The following is a 14,688-nucleotide window of genomic DNA, read 5'->3' on the forward strand; positions in this document are numbered from 1 at the left end:
TGTGATTTTAAAAATTACAGACACCCTGACAAGCAAGTTTAAGAGGGAAACATTTTAGGAAACTGTTCTGTTTTTCCCTTCATTAGCCTACTACAAATATACCTGCTCTCTACAGTTGGATCCAAAAGTTTTTGGCAACTCCATCTGATGTCCTTCTTTAAAACAAGCATTTTTATCAGGCTCGTATGTATAGTTTTCTATGTAAATACTGGTATTTCTAATTGGGCTGTGGCTGGGATTTAGCGAGTTTGAAATAAAAGTATTTGATGGATGTATAATATGTATCGAGAGCATTCACTCAGTATCATTATCTCATTTTTGACCAAGATGGCTTTTAGAGGGTTTTGCATCTAATCTCTTCATATATATATAGATGGGTGTGAGTGTGTGTGTCTGTGTGTGTATGCTGTCAATCAATTGGGGAAAAAAAAAATTAAATGCACATTTTTCTGAAATTAGCCATGATTAATTGATTAAAACTAGTTTTGTATTGCAATAATCACACACCCCACATTCATGCTGCTGTTCCCAATTCCCAGAAATAAGATCTAAAACATCTTTAAATTAAGCACACTAACATTATTACTGTTGTTGTAGATTATCTGGCTGTTTGGTGAAAGAGGAAGGTTGTGCTGCTCTGGCATCAGCTCTGAGTTCAAACCTTTCACACCTGAGAGAGCTGGACCTGAGTAACAATCATCTGCAGGATTCAGGAGGGAAACTGCTCGCTGCTGGACTGAAGAGTCCAAACTGTCAACTCAACATACTGAGGTTTGTGTTTCCCATTAATTTTGTGATTTTAAAAATTACAGACACCCTGTCAAGCAAGTTTAAGAGGGAAACATTTTAGGAAACTGTTGTTTTTTCCCTTCATTAGCCTACTACAAATCTACTTGTTCACTACAGTTGGATCCAAAACTTTTAGGCAGAAAGTGAAATTATTTATATTCTGCACTGTTTAATAATATGTATATATATTTGTGTCTATGTATATGTGTGTGTTTGCTGTCAGTCAATTAAAAAATACTAATTAAATGCACATTTTTTAAAAATTGGCCATGATTAATTTGATTAATTAATTAAAACTACTTTTATATTGCAATAATCACACACCCCACATTCATGCTGCTTTTCCCAATTCCCAGAAATAAGATCTAAAGCATTTTTAAATTAAGCACACTAACATTATTACTGTTGTTGTAGATTATCTGGCTGTTTGGTAAAAGAGGAAGGTTGTGCTGCTCTGGCATCAGCTCTGAGTTCAAACCTTTCACACCTGAGAGAGCTTGATCTGAGTAACAATCGTCTGCAGGATTCAGGAGGGAAACTGCTCGCTGATGGACTGAAGAGTCCAAACTGTCAACTCAACATACTGAGGTTTGTGTTTCCCATTAATTTTGTGATTTTAAAAATTACAGACACCCTGACAAGCAAGTTTAAGAGGGAAACATTTTAGGAAACTGTGCTGTTTTCCCTTCATTAGCCTACTACAAATCTACCTGCTCTCTACAGTTGGATCCAAACGTTTTTGGCAACTCCATCTGATGTTCTTTTTGAAAACAAGCATTTTTATCAGGCTTCTATGTATAGTTTTCTATGTAAATACTGGTTCTTCTGATTGGGCTGAGGCTGGGATTTAGCAAGCTTGAAGTAAAAGTATTTGATGGACGTACATTATGTATCGAGCACAGTACCATTATTACTGTTGTTGTAGATTATCTGGCTGTTTGGTGAAAGAGGAAGTTTGTGCTGCTCTGGCATCAGCTCTGAGTTCAAACCTTTCACACCTGAGAGAGCTGGACCTAAGTAACAATCCTCTGCAGGATTCAGGAGGGAAACTGCTCGCTGCTGGACTGAAGAGTCCAAACTGTCAACTCAACATACTGAGGTTTGTGTTTCCCATTAATTTAGTGATTTAAAAAATTACAGACACCCTGACAAGCAAGTTTAAGAGGGAAACATTTTAGGAAACTCTTGTTTTTTTCCCTTCATTAGCCTACTACAAATCTACTTGTTCACTACAGTTGGATCCAAAATTTTTAGGCAGAAAGTGAAATTAAATATTCTGCACTGTTTAATAATATGTATATATATATATATATTTGTGTCTATTAGGGGTGGAGCCGAACCCGAATACGGTATTCGGAAAGGCACAAATAGCGTGTTTTTTACAAATACTTATTTCGAACAAATACTTAAAAAAATATTTGTATTCGGGAACAAGAAAAACTTTATATCAAAAAGCTGCGTTTCCTCGTGAGATTAGGGGTGTGTGATATGACGATTTTTGATTGTGGACAATTAAAATGTCTCCACAATCTGCTTTTGAAGAAATATACTATATTTTGTGCTACAGCGCACATTCTGTCAGACGCAATTCTGGCGCCTCCGTCTCAATATACTGTACAACGCAGCATACATTCACATCAAATGATAACTCCACTCACGCAGGGGCGTAATTTCCACTGGGGACACACTTTTCAAAATCCCGTTTGTGTCCCACCACTTTTAAATTGCTTTGTTAAATTAATGTCTTGTATTGTGGAATGCACGCTCAGCACCGCAGAGAGTTTAGCGCCATCTTTAAAACGAAACCGAAAGTAAAACGCGTGCGCGCATTCAAAAGCAATTTTAATACCAAACGTTTAGAGAGCGACTCCCCAGTTAACCTTAGCATAGCTTCCCGTCACTCATTAACTTAGTTGAAACTCCTCACATGGATTTGGGCAAACAAATAGAAAAGAGTGTGGCTGCTGCTGAGCCATCTCTTGGTCCTCCACCAGCCAAAAAAGTGTGTAGAAGTGTAACGCAAAAAACTGGATTTTTACGCCTATTTTGAATTTTACTCGAATACGAATACAAATACAAATACAAATACTTTCCCCCCCTCAACAAATACAAATACAGATACAAATACCGGCTGCTTTGCACACCCCTAGTGTCTATGTATATGTGTGTGTATGCTGTCAGTCAATTAAAAAATACTAATCAAATGCACATTTTTTTGAAATTGGCCATGATTAATTTGATTAATTAATTAAAACTACTTTTATATTGCAATAATCACACACCCCACATTCATGCTGCTGTTCCCAATTCCCAGAAATAAGATCTAAAGCATTTTTAAATTAAGCACACTAACATTATTACTGTTGTTGTAGATTATCTGGCTGTGTGGTGAAAGAGGAAGGTTGTGCTGATCTGGCATCAGCTCTGAGTTCAAACCTTTCACACCTGAGAGAGCTTGATCTGAGTAACAATCATCTGCAGGATTCAGGAGGGAAACTGCTCGCTGCTGGACTGAAGAGTCCAAACTGTCAACTCAACATACTGAGGTTTGTGTTTCCCATTAATTTAGTGATTTTAAAAATTACAGATACCCTGACAAGCAAGTTTAAGAGGGAAACATTTTAGGAAACTGTTGTTTTTTTTTCCTTCATCAGCCTACTACAAATCTACCTGCTCACTACAGTTGGATCCAAAATTTTTAGGCAGAAAGTGAAATTGTTTATATTCTGCACTCTTTTATAATATGTATATATATTTGTGTGTATGTATGCTGTCAATCGATTAAAAAATACAAATTAAATGCACATTTTTCTGAAATTGGCCATGATTAATTTGATTAATTAATTAAAACTACTTTTATATTGCAATAATTACACACCCCACATCAGTAGCTTTAACAAGTGATTAAGAGAGAAAACGAACAAAAAGAAATGGTGTATTAACACCAACACTACGATTACAAGGTTTCAAGTAGTGCCGCGATTATCAGAAATTTTTAACGGGTGATTGAAAAGAGGCCTCCAAGAAGCTCCAAATAGATCTATATTTCCAGCCATACTATATCTAAGCCTTTCTACAGGGTGGAGGAAAGTTCAGACAACCAGATCTTGAATAGTGGCCTTGACTTATTCTTCCACATGCAAAGAATAGATTGTTTTGCGATCATCATACCATACTGTATAGGCACTCGGAAAGCATTGTTAAGATGCTGCAAGGAGGCTGACCAGCCAAGAACAGCAGTTGCAGGATCTAAAGGAAGCTCACACGCATAAACTTCTGAAAGAAATTGAAAAACTTCTGACCGATTTTAGGGCATGCCCAAAAAAGATGACCAAGCGAACCCTCAGCAGATTCACACTTATTGCAGAGAGAAGAAATGGTGGGATAGAAAGTATTAAGTTTAACCCTAGAGTAGTGCAATCTATGTAACACCTTGTACTGAATAAGTTGGTGCCTAGCATTAATAGAGCAGGTGTATATATTTTTAAGACACTTTCCGCAATCTTCCTCAGAAACATGAATATCCAGTTCCTTTTCCCAATCGTTTTTCAGATGATTAGTAGAAATGTCTAAATGACTACAAAAAAATCTACAAATTTTGTGACAAACTTTGGGTTATTGGGAACACAAGTAAGTAATTTGTGTAATTCATTATCAGCTGACAGAGTTTCAAAGTTTGGCATAGTGGAACGAACATAATTTGTAATTTGTAGGTATCTAAAGAAGTGCGAAGCAGGAAGGTCGAATTTCTCTTTTAGTTGAGAAAAAGTGGCAAAATTGTTGTCTATATATAAATCTCTCAAGGTGAGGATTCCTTTTCTCGCCCAACCTATGAACACCGGGTCTAGTAGTGAAGGTTTAAAGGCGAGGTTATGACAGACAGGAGCAAAAAAGGAGGTATTTGGCAGTTTGAATGTCTTACCAATCTGACGCCATATCCTGAGAGAGTTATTAATCATGAAGTGGGATCTAACTGCAACTTTAGATTTCTCTGGGGCAGCAAATAGCAACGAGGAGAGAGATGAGTTTAAAGCACCACGCTCAATCAAAAGCCATGAAGGGAGATCAGCTAAAAGACTATCGGGGCATGGGTCCTGCCAAAAAGTTAAGGCTCTACCACCCCCCCCAATGACCTACAATAGTATCCAAAGTTTTGAAGAATTTTTTGGGCAAATAAACTGGTAGATTCTGAAAAAGATACAAGAATCTGGGTAATATCACCATCTTAATGGCATTCACCAGCCCCTTCATTGATAATGGTAGGGTCCTCCACTGTTTTATATTGGTTTTCAGATTTTCTAGCATAGGTAAAAAATTTAGTTTGTATATATCCTTAGGATTTCTAGATATATTAAGACCCAGATATTTCAAACTGTTTGTGGCTATTTTAAAAGGAAGACTACTCATAAAATTTGAGTCTATATTGTTAGTCACTGCCAGAAATTCACTTTTTTGCCAGTTTACTGAATATCCTGAGAGTTTACCAAATGTTTCCAGTACATTTAGCAGGGGTGGTACAGACTGTTCTGGGTTGCGGAGATACAAAATAATGTCATCTGTATAGAGAGAAATATGATGATTAATTTGGCCTAAATTTGGGGGCAATATTAAAGGGTTCTTTTTAATGGCAAGGACAAGGGGTTCAACTACAATTGCAAAAAGCAAGGGCGAGAGAGGACAGCCCTGCCGAGTGCCTCTGTGTAATAAAAATTGAGATGATCTATTAAAATTGGTTAAAACCAAAGCTCTAGGATGAGCATATAACATTGTCACCCAAGAGGCAAATGTATCGCCCATGTCAAATTCTCTAATCTCAGCTAAAATGTAGTCCCACTCAATTTGGTCAAACGCCTTTTCTGCAATCAAGGCAAGAACTGCAATACTAGCTTGAGGCTCAAACCTTGTATACAAGATATTCATTAGTCGCCTAACATTAAAAAAGGAGAAACGACCAGGAATGAAACCAGACTGGTCATGATGAACAATTTTCCCAATACAACTATTTAGTCTGTTAGCAAGAATCTTAGTGAAGATTTTAAGATCAGAGTTCAAAAGAGATATGGGTCGATATGATGATGAATTTGTTTCTTCTTTACCTTTTTTTAAAATTAAGGAGATATTTGCCTCATACAAGGACTGGGGAAGCTGATGTTTACCAGCTGAGTGGTTAAACATTCTCAACAGCAAAGGGCATCCTGAGGATGTATTTGTATTAATATTAATACCTAAGGTGTGGTTTCCCGCCCCTTTTGGGTGCAGTTGTGTTCTCTCCATGTGTTCTCTCTCTCTCTCTCTCTCTCCCCCTCTCTCACTCTGCTTGCTTAGCAGCTGTAATTGGCCACAGGTGGTGCTCATCGAGAGTGTGCTGCAGAGATGCAACCGAGACAAAAGGGCAGAAGAAACAATGTGGAGTGTGGTTCACTTCTCCCCTGCTCCAGACTTGTTGCCTGTTAATTCTTTGATTGTTGTGGTGCAAAAATTTAACTTTTTACCTGTTGATTGATAACCTTAAATACTGAGGTGAATTCTTGTTGGCAAGCAGAGTGGTACTAAAACATCAAGCTAAGTGGCTGCTTTGATTTACTTTCTTCTTTTGTTAAGGTATTAAAAGGTATTGTAATTTTTTTTTGTTTGTTTGTTTACTTGCCTTAAGTTTAAGTGGGAAGCTGTAGGGTGAGGGTGCCATTTTATTTTGTACTCAACTTTTGTCTCTGTTTTTGGTTAGCAAGGGAGTGAGGTAAGAATTTGTTGTTGATTTCTTTTTATTTTACCTGAATAGGTTACTTAGGCCTCCTCTTGTTAGTTAGCTTCTGTTTTGTTTGTTGTTTTGGCCGGGCCCTCTCCCGAAGACATTTATTGCTTCCCTTATCTATGGTTAATTTCAATAAATTGTTTAAGTTTGCCAACTTAAGTGTTCGTCATACGTTTCTGGGGCAGAGGACTGGAGTGATTCCTCCACTTTTTTTTGGTTTAAACTTCCTTTATGCTTTAGTTAATCTGTTACTCCCACTCCCAACCCTAGACTGGGCAATGGGCACGTAACAAGTGGGGGCTCGTCCGTTCGTCTCTTAATTGGCTATTGGTAAGTACTCTTTTTCTCTCAAATTGTTTGACTGTTTTCGACTGTGGGTGAAGAGGAAAGTGTTCTAGGCATAGAGAATGGAGTTTGATTTTACTGCATTTACTCTTTGCCCCACAACTGAAGCCTTTAATCGTTGTAAGAAAAAAGATCTTATTTTGATAGCAGACTTTTTTGATGTTGACATTCCAAAAGATGTCACAAAACAAGTGCTTAAGAATAACCTGTTTAAGAAATTGGTAGATGCAGGCATTTTGCCTAAGGAGGCTGAGGATGGTGTAGGGGTTCAGTCTGAAGTGGCAGTGGAAACTGCAGCTGAAGATCTGAATCTCACCACTGATTCTTTTGCACCTTATGATCCTAGAATTGCTGTAAAGTTAAAGGAAATGGATCTTTTGATTAAAAAACAGGAATGTGAAGCAGAAATGATTAGGCTTAAAGTTGTAGAGAAACAGGCTGAGCGAGATATCCAGTTACGCAAATTGGACCTGGAAGCAAGGCGATTGGCTCAAAAGCCAGTTCCATCACCGCGTACTAGACCCATATCAGTCTCGTCACCCTTAACATCTGCCGGCAGTAGTTCAGTCACACATGATTTTTCTCATGCACCTTCTAGTAATAGTTTCGATGTCAGTAAGTATATAAAACTTGTGCCTCCGTTTAGAGAGACAGAAGTCGACTCGTACTTTGTTGCATTTGAACGTGTCGCTGGTAAATTGAGGTGGCCAAAGGATATGTGGGCTCTGTTGCTCCAATGTAGCCTGTCAGGGAAAGCTCAGGAAGTCTGTTCTTCCCTTCCTATAGAAAGCTCCCTTGATTATGACCTTGTAAAATCTGCAGTCTTGCGAGCATATGAACTTGTCCCTGAGGCCTATAGGCAAAAATTCCGCACTCATTCGAAAACAGTCAACCAAACTTATGTTGAATTTGTGAGAGAAAAGAGGGTTCTTTTTGAAAAGTGGTGTCTGTCTAGCAAGATTACTACCCTGGAAGATTTACAGGAACTAATCTTGCTGGAAGACTTTAAAAATTGTATTCCGGCGAAGATTGTTGTGCACTTAAATGAACAAAAAGTGACGTCGTCAGCTAGTGCTGCAGTTTTGGCTGATGAGTTTGTGCTGACACACAAAAATGTGTTTTCAGCACACACATCTGCCAAACCCCCGTTGTTGAATGTGGAAAGTTCAGTTGTCCCGCATGTTGTACACTCGTCTAAAAATGAAATGCCGTCTAAAGGTGGTCGTAAGTTTGCGAACAGTGGTGAAAGGCGAGTTTGTTTCTTCTGCCTTGATCCAAACCATATGATTTCAGACTGTAAAGCTTGGAAACAGAAAAGAGCAGCCTCCAAGCCCAAAAATGTAGCTCTAGTACAGTCTTTCTGTAACGCAAGTTCTCGTAGTGAAGAGAGTTATCAACCCTTCTTGTTTGAAGGCACAGTCTCTCTGTTGCCTGATTCCACTCCAAAATCAGTAACAATCTTGCGTGACACTGGTGCGGCCCAGTCTTTCATATTAGCAGACATTCTGCCTTTTTCAGCTACCTCGTTTACTGGGAATGATGTGTTAATTCGGGGAATCGAAATGCACTGTGTGAATGTGCCACTCCACACTGTGTACCTAAAGTCTGACATTGTAAGCGGCCCAGTCAGCTTAGCAGTGCGCCCACAGTTACCTGTTGAAGGGGTTGATCTGATTCTAGGGAATGACCTAGCAGGTGGCACAGTCTTTCCTAGGCCAATTGTATCCCATAAACCCTGTACTTCATATAAACCTGATTTGGCTGAGAATTTCCCTTCTGTCTTTCCTGCCTGTGCAGTTACCCGTGCCCAGTCAAAGAAATTTGAGAAGGTGGTGGATCTCTCAAGGTCTTTTCTTGTTGATGATCCTGAGTCTGTGGAGTGTGTCCTGTCTATAACTCCTGATCCTGATCTTGCTGTGCCTTATGAAAAATTGACCTCTGAAACCCCATTGAAAGTAGGTAGAGAACATCTAGCTGCTGCCCAAAAAGCAGACCCTTCCCTAGCCAGGTGTGTGATGGCTGCAGAATGTGCTACCCATGCTCCTGGTTCAGGGGTAGTCTACTTCTGGGAAAAGGGGTTGTTAATGCGTAAGTGGAAGCCCCAACGAGAAGAGTTGGGATGGCAAGAAGTGCAGCAGATTGTTTTGCCTTCTGGCTATCGACATCAGGTCTTAAAACTCGCCCATGAGAATGTGTTATCTGGCCATGTGGGTATTACAAAAACTTACAACCGCATTGTTAAGTACTTCTTTTGGCCTGGTCTTAAGTCAGCGGTATCTAGATTCTGCAGGTCTTGTCATACATGCCAGTTGGCAGGAAAGCCAAACCAGAAAATTCCACCTGCACCTCTCTGCCCTATCCCTGTTGTGAGTGACCCTTTGAGCGCTTAATTATTGACTGTGTTGGGCCGTTGCCCAAAGCTAAATCTGGCCACCAGTACATTCTGACCATTATGTGTGCTACAACTCGATTCCCAGAGGCTGTCCCATTGCGCACCCTGAAAGCTAAGGTTGTGGTAAAAGAACTGCTCAAATTCTGTACAACTTTTGGCCTGCCAAAAGTGATTCAAAGTGACCAAGGGTCAAATTTTACCTCTAAGATTTTTAAGCAGGTTTTAGAAAGTCTTGGCATAAACCACCAAACGTCCACAGCACATCATCCAGAGAGTCAAGGGGCCCTTGAGAGGTTTCACCAAACCCTTAAAACAATGCTGCGCCGATACTGCATGGAATCTGGAAAAGACTGGGTTGAGGGTCTACCTTTCTTGATGTTTGCAGTACGGGAGTCTGTGCAGGAGTCCCTCGGCTTTAGCCCCGCTGAGCTAGTGTTTGGCCATACAGTTCGTGGCCCACTAAAACTGTTAAGTGAACAGTTGTTGAATCCAAGTTCCAAGCCTGTGCCAGTCGATGATTATGTCACCTCTCTCCGCGAGAAGCTGCATAAGGCTCAAAGTCTTGCAAAAATCCAACTGTCTGCAGCTCAGTCAAAGATGAAGCGTCAGTTTGACAAAAACTCTGTGAAAAGAGAATTTAACCCTGGCGATTCTGTCTTGGTCTTTCTCCCATCTCCCGGTTCAATATTGCATTCAAAATTTGCTGGTCCCTATCTGGTTGAAAGAAAGTTAAATCAGACCAACTATCTTATTGCTACTCCTGACCGAAAATGCAAGAGCCGTGTGTGCCATGTAAACCGGCTAAAGGCCTATGTTGAAAGGGATCCCTCTGGAAGGCTGCAAGATGAGAGTGTCTCCCCACCAGCTTCCTCCGTAGCCACTGTGGGGATAGTGTCAAATTATTCCTTGGAAGAGGATGGCTTGATGAGGAAAGATGTCCCCGTTTCCTCCACTCGGTTGCAGAATTCTGCTATATTGCAGGATCTTCAGACTTTTCTTTCTCACCTATCCAGTGAACAGTCTGAAAATCTTACCAGCTTGCTGCACGCTTTTCCTACCCTGTTTAGTGATGTGCCCGGTAGGACTACAGTATGTGTACATGACATTGATGTTGGAGATTCTCCCCCTATAAAGCAACATCCCTACAGAGTTAATCCATGGAAACGTGAAATCATGCAGACTGAGGCTGAGTATATGCTGCGTCATGATTTGGCTGAGCCCAGTCAGAGTCCATGGAGCTCCCCCTGCCTCCTTGTCCCAAAACCTGATAACACCTTTCGATTTTGTACAGACTATCGCAAAGTCAACAAGGTAACAAAACCTGACTCATTCCCACTTCCCAGAATGGAAGACTGTGTAGATCGAGTAGGTTCAGCTAAGTATGTTACAAAATTGGACCTACTAAAGGGTTATTGGCAGGTACCCCTCAGCCAACGTGCCTCAGAGATTTCAGCATTTGTCACCCCTGATTGTTTCCTACAATACAAGGTCTTGGCCTTCGGGATGCGAAATGCACCGGCTACATTCCAGCGTATGATGCATAAGATACTGTCAGATGTGACCAACTGTGAGGTGTATCTAGATGATATTGTCATATATTCAGAGAACTGGACTGATCATGTGAAGACCCTGGAAAAGGTTTTTAAGTGCCTGACTGCTGCCTCTTTGACCCTAAATCTTGCCAAATGTGAATTTGCAAAAGGTGTTGTCACATACTTGGGTAAGCAAGTTGGTCAAGGAGCAGTGAAACCTGTGGAAGCTAAAATCTCTGCCATCCTTGAATTTCCTGTGCCCAGTAACAAGCGGGAGTTGAGACGTTTTCTAGGCATGAGCGGATATTACAGAAGCTTTTGTCCAAATTTCTCTGCCCTAGTCTCTCCTCTTACAGACCTGCTTAGCACGAATAGAAGGTTTGACTGGACCAATGATTGTGAACTTGCCTTCAATGCTGCTAAAGACCTCCTCTGCCATGCCCCTGTTCTCTCTGCTCCAAATTTTAAGACCCCTTTCAGATTGCAGGTGGATGCAAGTGCTACAGGAGCTGGGGCAGTTCTGCTGCAAGAGGATGAGTCTCATGTTGAACATCCAGTTTCTTATTTCTCTAAAAAATTCTCCAAGACCCAACAGAACTACAGTGTAATTGAAAAAGAAGCCCTGGCACTTTTGTTGGCACTTCAACACTTTGAAGTTTATTTGGGAAATAGCCCTCAGCCTATTATTGTGTACACTGACCATAACCCTTTGGTATTCATCTCTCGCATGTCAGGTTCCAATCAGCGTTTGTTGCGGTGGGCCCTCGCTGTCCAGGAATACAACCTGGATATTCGGCACAAGAAGGGGGCTGAAAATATTATGGCGGATGCTCTCTCGAGAGTATAAATGTGGTGTTCTCTCTTTATCGCTTGTATCCTCTTACCTAGTGTATACGGTAAGACTGAAAGTGTTGTTTTACAAACCTTGGTTTGTATTCTTAGTGGTGGGGGTGTTACATCCTGAGGATGTATTTGTATTAATATTAATACCTAAGGTGTGGTTTCCCGCCCCTTTTGGGTGCGGTTGTGTTCTCTCCATGTGTTCTCTCTCTCTCTCTCTCTCTCTCCCCCTCTCTCACTCTGCTTGCTTAGCAGCTGTAATTGGCCACAGGTGGTGCTCATCGAGAGTGTGCTGCAGAGATGCAACCGAGACAAAAGGGCAGAAGAAACAATGTGGAGTGTGGTTCACTTCTCCCCTGCTCCAGACTTGTTGCCTGTTAATTCTTTGATTGTTGTGGTGCAAAAATTTAACTTTTTACCTGTTGATTGATAACCTTAAATACTGAGGTGAATTCTTGTTGGCAAGCAGAGTGGTACTAAAACATCAAGCTAAGTGGCTGCTTTGATTTACTTTTTCTTCTTTTGTTAAGGTATTAAAAGGTATTGTAATTTGTTTTTTTTTGTTTGTTTGTTTACTTGCCTTAAGTTTAAGTGGGAAGCTGTAGGGTGAGGGTGCCATTTTATTTTGTACTCAACTTTTGTCTCTGTTTTTGGTTAGCAAGGGAGTGAGGTAAGAATTTGTTGTTGATTTCTTTTTATTTTACCTGAATAGGTTACTTAGGCCTCCTCTTGTTAGTTAGCTTCTGTTTTGTTTGTTGTTTTGGCCGGGCCCTCTCCCGAAGACATTTATTGCTTCCCTTATCTATGGTTAATTTCAATAAATTGTTTAAGTTTGCCAACTTAAGTGTTCGTCATACGTTTCTGGGGCAGAGGACTGGAGTGATTCCTCCACTTTTTTTTGGTTTAAACTTCCTTTATGCTTTAGTTAATCTGTTACTCCCACTCCCAACCCTAGACTGGGCATGTCTGATTTATCGCCAAGTTCAAATTGTTTTTGCTTAACTTTTAACAACATGTTATTAACTTGGTTTGAAAGAATTTAGTTATATTCAAATTTGAGTGCTGCAATTTCATTAAGCAAATCCGAATCTGTAGAATCTCTGTATGCATCTTCTAACTGAGAAAGACGATCATCAATTTCTAAGAGACGTTTCTCTCTTTGTTTTTTAAGACTGGATTTGTAAGAAATAATATGTCCTCTCAGGACAGACTTCAGAGTTTCCCATAATATTGAATCCTCACCCGTGTCATTAAATTTGAGAAACTCAGCAAGCAACTCTGTTAAATGCTCACAGAACCCGACGTCCAAAAGCAGGGTAGGATTAAACCACCAATTATAGCTGGGCCTAATTTCTGACAGATCTAGGGAAAGTGTCACTGCAGAATGATCAGAAATTATTCTATTATGATGTTTAGTTGATTTAACACATGAAATTATCTTAGAGTCGATTAAAAATAAATCTATCCTAGAGTATGATTTGTGAACCTGCAAAAAAAAAGTGTACTGCTTGTCTGTTGAATATTTTAATCTCCAGATATCAACAAGGTCAAGGGAAGCCATCAGATCATTGAGAACAATGGCAGAATTAGTCAAGGATATATCAGCGCGTGAAGGAAATCTGTCTAAAACAGGGTCTAATACTAAGTTGAAATCGCCGCCTATTATCAGATGTGTGTTTACAGTGGTTGGCAAAAGATTAAAAACTTTGCGAAAAAAAGTGGAATCATCAAAATTGGGTCCATACACATTCAGCAATGTGACATGAGTTGAGGAAAGTAAGCCTGATACAATTACATAACGACCATTAGGATCACTGATAGTCGATATGTGCTTAAAAGGAACAGATTTATTTTATTTTAATGAAGCCGGGAAAAAAACCCCATACGAACAGTGGAGCTGATGGCCAGCATAAGGAGTGAAAGAAAAACCTATCAATCAAAGTAACCTCAAATAGAGAAATGAAGACTCCCTCGCAGCCTCCATCCGAAAAAAATAAGGAAAGCAATTGCTCAGTGAACCTGGGCTACGGATTTAGAACTCTATTAACAGATATAAAACTGTTTATAAAATTATTTTAAAAAACTATTTCGACAAATATGACGGTCTCAACATTCACATGCAAACAAGGGCATTAATAACTACATGTATAACGTAATCCAATAACAGACCGTGAACGATCTATAAATGTCTTTTTTTCTTTTCTCCGTATTAGAATATACTCACAGCATCCTATAAAGGCCAGTAAACAAAGAGTTTAAGTCCTTCAGCAATGGTCACAGCACTGAGAAACAGTCCTGAACTGCAGATCAAGAAGGGTCCTGCTCTCCGATAGACTTCACAAACTCTTCAGCCTCCGGCACAGAGCCGAAGATTTTCTTTTTATTGTCCTGGGTGACAATAAGACGTGCGGGGAAGAGCAATCCAAATCGGAAACCGGCCTCCTTTAGCTTCTTTTTTACCCCATCAATGCCCTCCGCTGAGAAAGTACCTCTGCAGTGAAGTCCGGGAAGATGGAGATGAGTACTCCATCAAATTTTAAAGGGGCATGTTGCCGTGCGAGTCGCAGTAGTGTCTCTTTGACCGGATAATGATGTATCCTCGTGATCATGATTAGGGGATGTCCTCCTCTTGTTGTTAAAGGCCCGGTGTGATGTGCACAGTCAACTTTAATCCGTTCGGGAAAGTTCTCAGTACCCAGGAGTTTTGGGATGAGTTGTTCCACAAACTCGGTTGGATGGCCAGCCTCCACGTTCTCAGGTAACCCCACGATCTTGATATTCGCTCATCAAGAACGACCCTCGAGATCGTCCAATTTAGCACGCAGGGCCTTGTTAACTGCAAGAATTTCCTGACAAGAGACCTCCAGGTCAGAAATGCGGGCTTCATGCTCAGCTTTAGCACCCTCAAGGTCGGCAATACGCGAGGTGGTTTCAGAGAGTGTTGTTTGCAGCTGAGATAAAGTAGCTTCCAGTGAATTAAATTTGTCATTCATACTATTACTCATAGTGTGAATCGCCGATAGAATGACAGTTGAATC

General features: G+C 40.3%; 1 protein-coding gene across 50 annotated transcripts in view; it reads left to right on the forward strand.

Moving 5' to 3' along the window:
• LOC127161376 (NACHT, LRR and PYD domains-containing protein 12) overlaps window positions 1–14,688 on the forward strand; it is a 340,105-nt gene that overhangs the window by 213,260 nt on the left and 112,157 nt on the right. For 30 of the 50 annotated variants that reach the window (XM_051104104.1, XM_051104135.1, XM_051104090.1 and 27 more), the window contains 4 exons: window positions 598–771; window positions 1,204–1,377; window positions 1,715–1,888; window positions 3,162–3,335. In XM_051104104.1, coding sequence (XP_050960061.1) covers window positions 598–771; window positions 1,204–1,377; window positions 1,715–1,888; window positions 3,162–3,335 — 696 coding nt within the window. The remainder of the gene's footprint in view (window positions 1–597; window positions 772–1,203; window positions 1,378–1,714; window positions 1,889–3,161; window positions 3,336–14,688) is intronic. The other 20 variants (XM_051104096.1, XM_051104112.1, XM_051104139.1 and 17 more) reach the window with 10 other exon arrangements.

This window comes from Labeo rohita, unplaced genomic scaffold (assembly GCF_022985175.1).
Source record: "Labeo rohita strain BAU-BD-2019 unplaced genomic scaffold, IGBB_LRoh.1.0 scaffold_63, whole genome shotgun sequence".
Classification (NCBI taxonomy): Eukaryota; Metazoa; Chordata; class Actinopteri; order Cypriniformes; family Cyprinidae; genus Labeo; species Labeo rohita.